Source organism: Myzus persicae, unplaced genomic scaffold, assembly GCF_001856785.1.
Source record: "Myzus persicae strain clone G006 unplaced genomic scaffold, MPER_G0061.0, whole genome shotgun sequence".
Classification (NCBI taxonomy): Eukaryota; Metazoa; Arthropoda; class Insecta; order Hemiptera; family Aphididae; genus Myzus; species Myzus persicae.
In genome coordinates, this window is record NW_019104011.1 from 115160 (window position 1) to 120028 (window position 4869).

The following is a 4869-nucleotide window of genomic DNA, read 5'->3' on the forward strand; positions in this document are numbered from 1 at the left end:
GTTTTGTGCTATTATTTTACATTTAAATGTAAAATATTTTTAGTAGTAATAACGGCAAATCCGTGATCTTCTTAAAGACTAATGGTACTAATGGTACTCTCAAAAATAATTATACTTGAACTGAGTCGTTAAAGTAACTACATTTGAAACATTAAAAATATTGTTAACGACCCAGCGAATTAGATCATAAGAATTTACAGAAAGCGAAGGATAAAAATATGCATATTGTGGCATTTTGAAGTTACTACTCTAATCCAAACATGACTGAGTCAAAGCAGTTCTCGTAGGTTTATCATCTTTACTTTGACATACTTATAAATCATAATGTGTATACATAAATGTACAATAGGTATGTTTTGTGTGATGTACAGTTAAAGAGATAACATACAATGCATTATTCAATACTCTTATAATATGAAATGTGGAGTTAATTAAATTATTTTTCATTTTTATAATTTTAGTTTAATTTAAATGCTAGTAAGTCTTAAACTGAATAATGATTATCATCATTCATCACTATCTGAACCTCTGTTGCTTTCTTGTTCACTATGATCAGTGATTGAAGAGTCTGAATTGTTTTCGCTGGCTCCTCGTTCTGAGCTTTTCTTACTTCGCATTTCAACATCACTGTTATCACTATCTGATCTAGCTTCACTAGACACACGTTTTCCTTTACGCTCCTCTTCGCTGTCACCACTTTGAGATGATTCTTTGCCCTTGGTATTATTTTCGTCATCAGATTTGTCACTTTCATCACTTCCAGAACTAACCTTATGGCTATTTGATTTCTTCACACTAGTGTCACTATCAGAATTTAGTTCACTAACAGCTCGCTGACGTTTATTTTTTTCTTTGTCACTATCAACTGTTTCACTGTTAGCACGTTTAGAATTAGCTGTAGCTACACGTTCTTCATCATCAGAAACATCACTATCTGAAACTAAATTGTTCTTTTTAGAATCACCTGTAAATATAAGAAAAAAAATTATTATATAATCATTTATTAAAAACTCATAGATAATAAAACAATTCTCTATTATATTAAATTTTTTAAAATTATATTAAGTAATAATAATAGAAGTTATACAGAAGATTGATAAAATATACTATTTGTATATTATTTTTATCTCTTATTTATCAAGTAAGTTTAAGGAGAAGACTTAGCTATCAGGGAAGGGTAAATTCAGAAATATTCTTATTTAACTTCTAGATGGTGATCACAGACTAAGATATAATTGACAATAAATGAAATTTGCAGCGGTGGTTGGGGGCAGCCACCAAAAGGTTCCTCACACTAGTGGCGGACAGTAATTTTAACTAAAAAACATCAATGTTTTGTCCATCATACTGATCAACCTACTTTTGAATTGCTTAAAATATTTTAGTAAAATAAAATATGGAAACCCTAAGTGAGATTAATGGATCACTAAGCTGAGTGACTTAAATTTTCATGGCAATGATTACAATTATACAGCTTTAAAAACAAATCCGATTTAAGTTGATTTTATCAAAATAACCTGGTTATTTTTTTTTTAAATAGATGCGTATTCATCCATGTTGTTTTACAAGTTTGTTGAAACTACTGATAAATGACATTTTTAATGTATAAGTATTGCTTAATTTTAAATGTATGTTACTTTTAAACTTCTTCTCACAGTCAGTATTTCAAAAAAATGTATACATGGTTATATTAAAATGTACTATGTAGTAGTACATTTATATATACTGGTAATACATTACCAGTATTAAAGCTTTAAAGTTTAAAAAGATTAAAGATTCCATTACCTTTTCTAGACTCATTATCATCATCATCATCATCACTGTCTGCTTTATTTTTTGTTGCTATTTCCTTTGCACTTTCTTTTGCAGCTGGAAAAATATTAAAAATATGTGTAAAAATTATGTTGATTAGATTAGTCTTGAATAAAACAACCATTTTTATTGATTTACTGAGTGAGGTGATTGACTCAATAAAAATTTGATTATCTACTATCAATAATACAACAGATGCAAAATTATTGTTTAACCTGTATGTAAGTTTTAATTTGTATGTAGTATATACACAACAGTAAGTTAAAACCCATAGTATTCATCCAATATTCAACTTTTTTATTTTACGGTAAATTAATCTATTTATTGCTACTTATTTGAATTATGTAAAATTAAGCATTAATTAATTCTCAGTAAACTACACAATAATTTTTACCGAAGAATTTCATTACGAATCATTCAACAATTACCTTGCATTGCTTTTTTAGCGGCTTCTTCAGCTTTAGCTTCTTCTTCTTCATCATATGGCTGCAGCTGTTTTTCTCTGAATTTGTGAACGCTAAATTCTTGTTCATTGATTGGAACATGACGTACAATTAATCTGGTATTAGTACTACTACTTTGTGTACCAATTTTTTGTCGTCTCTTACTTAAACGAACTCTAAAATGTATGTTTATTGTCAGTTGTAATTAAAAAAAAATGTTTATTAAAAATAGTTTAAGCCAAACCTTGTTTCTAATTCATTATAAAATACTCCATCTGGTTGTACAATAAGAAAATAATTTTCCTCGTATCCTTTACTACTCTTGCTCTTAACATTCCAGTTGTATTCTCTGGCCATTTTATATTCATACTCATAATCATCATCATATGGACGTGCTTCAACAGCATCTTCACGGCGTTTAATTATCGTTTCTTCAGATGGTAAAAAGTAAGCTACAAACTGTTCACCACTTTCATCCATTACACCTCTGAAATTTTTCATAAGCTTTAGTTTCTCATGTTTACAAAAGTTTTATCGCACTATTAATCTTGTAATTATTTTTTTATTTTGATAGTTTAAAAATATAGAAGTATTAGTTACCTAATCATAGCTTGAGACATTTCTTCTATTTGAGCTGGAACAGGCCGACCCATTGGAGCTGGGTCAGAGTCAAAGATAACTTGAGCACATGGGAATCTCCAATTCTAATTAAAAATAAATAAGACACACTATTTAAACAATTCTATTACAATTTTCAAAAAGTTCAAAATGTTTAATGTTACTTTGAAATCTGGAAACACATTTAATGTCTCAACAGCATGAACATTTGGCTTGCTGTAATGTTTTTCAACTGGTTTTTTATTGTCTTCAAACGTCTTTTCAATTGCTTTCATCTGACTGTCTCTATCCATGTAAAGAGTTTCCTCCTGAAATAATTTATTTTAAGATTTATTAAAAAAGAGTTGGAAGAAATGTTATTTTCAAAGTTATACCTTAAAGTTCTTTTTGATACTGAACCCAACTTTAGCCTCAACTTTTTCAATTGTTTGTGGTTGAAATCTAGTTTGTTCTGTAGAAATGTATTCTGTACGCCGTAACCATGATACACTTCTGGCATGATGTCTAGACCTAGAAATTGAAATATTATTTTTTATGAAAATTATATACAAAATTGATCCTTGAAAGTAGACATAGAGTTTAACCTAAATTTACATAAACATAACTTTAATATTAATTAATCAATATCATAAATACAAAGTTAATAGTGAAAAATTACAAATATAAAAGACAATATATAATTTTTAAGATAAATTGAATTCAAATGAAATCAAATTAAATGTTACTCTTAAACTTTAATCTTTTAATATTTATTAATATGAATTTGTTCGCTTATTGTTTTGACAACCTAATTAAAGTCACTAAATACTGAGGCAGTATTATATAATACTGCTATCATATACAAAACAAATCGCTAATTTTGTTTTTGGTAAGATAGTTTATGTTACAAATAAATAGGAAATGTAAAGTTATACCTTTTAGAATCTTGAGGAGCTAAGATATCTTCTTCCAATAGTTTTTCATCAGCATTATCCATTTGTAAATTATAGTCTATTGTATACTTGTCTTTATTAACCAAGTCAATGTTGAGTCCTAAATCATGATCCGCGAGTATTTCAAACTTATATGATCTCTCTAAAGACGTCGGATTATATTGTATATATCTATAAGATAAATCATCTTAATTACAATTTAAATAAAAGTCAAGTCAAAGGTAAGTATAGAAAATAGTATATCCCACCTTGTTGCATCAAATGGATATGAGAGGAATTTTAAATCAAAAGGTATGTCTGGAAGCATATTGCAATACTTCATTTTACATACTAAATCGGACCTAAAAATGATGTACAATAATTACAAACACAAACATAAGAGGAATATATTAAAACAAGTGATTGAACGAAGTTGTATTATTCACAACATACCTTTTTTCCACGGTTCGTACTGGCCTTTTTTCTTGAGCTTGAGTATTGTTTTGAACAGTCGGAGCCATGGTCACTAACCCTAGTTGGTAGTTCACGTAGAAAACTACAGTCAAATACTTTAAATGAATAATTAAATAAATAATTTAAATATTTGTTACAAAACCGTAATGGTAATCAACGACGCCGTCTCAATACTATATTCATGATTATAAATTATAATACTATTATTCTCTATAACCGTATCACAGGAGAAATCAAACAATTATATTCTATATGGTTTAATATAAAAAAGTGGATAGAAACAAAACGAAAAAAGCACAACCGTATTGTTTTTTAATATAAAATATGTGATTGTGATATAAATGTGACGCCAAATACAACCACAGGTAGCGCTGAAAATGTTCAATGATAACAGAAGAACACTTTGCTGGCCGTCACGGCGTCACCTAGTCCAGTCATCATAGCTGATAAATATAATTTAAGAACCAACCGAATGTATCATACATATTATAATATTATAATGATGTAATATTACAATTTACAATATACCAATCACGAACACTTGGATATTTTACTGAGCCTTAATTCAAAATAGGTACCATTTTAGTTCACAATTTCGCTGCTAGATATCA

The 4869-nt window shown here is 28.3% G+C and overlaps 1 protein-coding gene across 1 annotated transcript; it reads right to left on the minus strand.

The window, feature by feature from the left end:
* Positions 1-278: 278 nt before the first annotated feature.
* On the minus strand, positions 279-4582 carry LOC111037553 (RNA polymerase II-associated factor 1 homolog). Its single transcript, XM_022320193.1, has 10 exons — positions 4238-4582; positions 4054-4146; positions 3788-3976; positions 3248-3383; positions 3038-3181; positions 2856-2959; positions 2500-2742; positions 2241-2431; positions 1786-1869; positions 279-964 (listed from the first exon to the last, which is right to left on the minus strand). The coding sequence occupies exons 1-10, from the start codon at positions 4303-4305 to the stop codon at positions 507-509; spliced, it is 1710 nt and encodes a 569-aa protein (XP_022175885.1). The 5' UTR covers positions 4306-4582; the 3' UTR covers positions 279-506.
* Between the last annotated feature and the right edge of the window lie 287 nt (positions 4583-4869).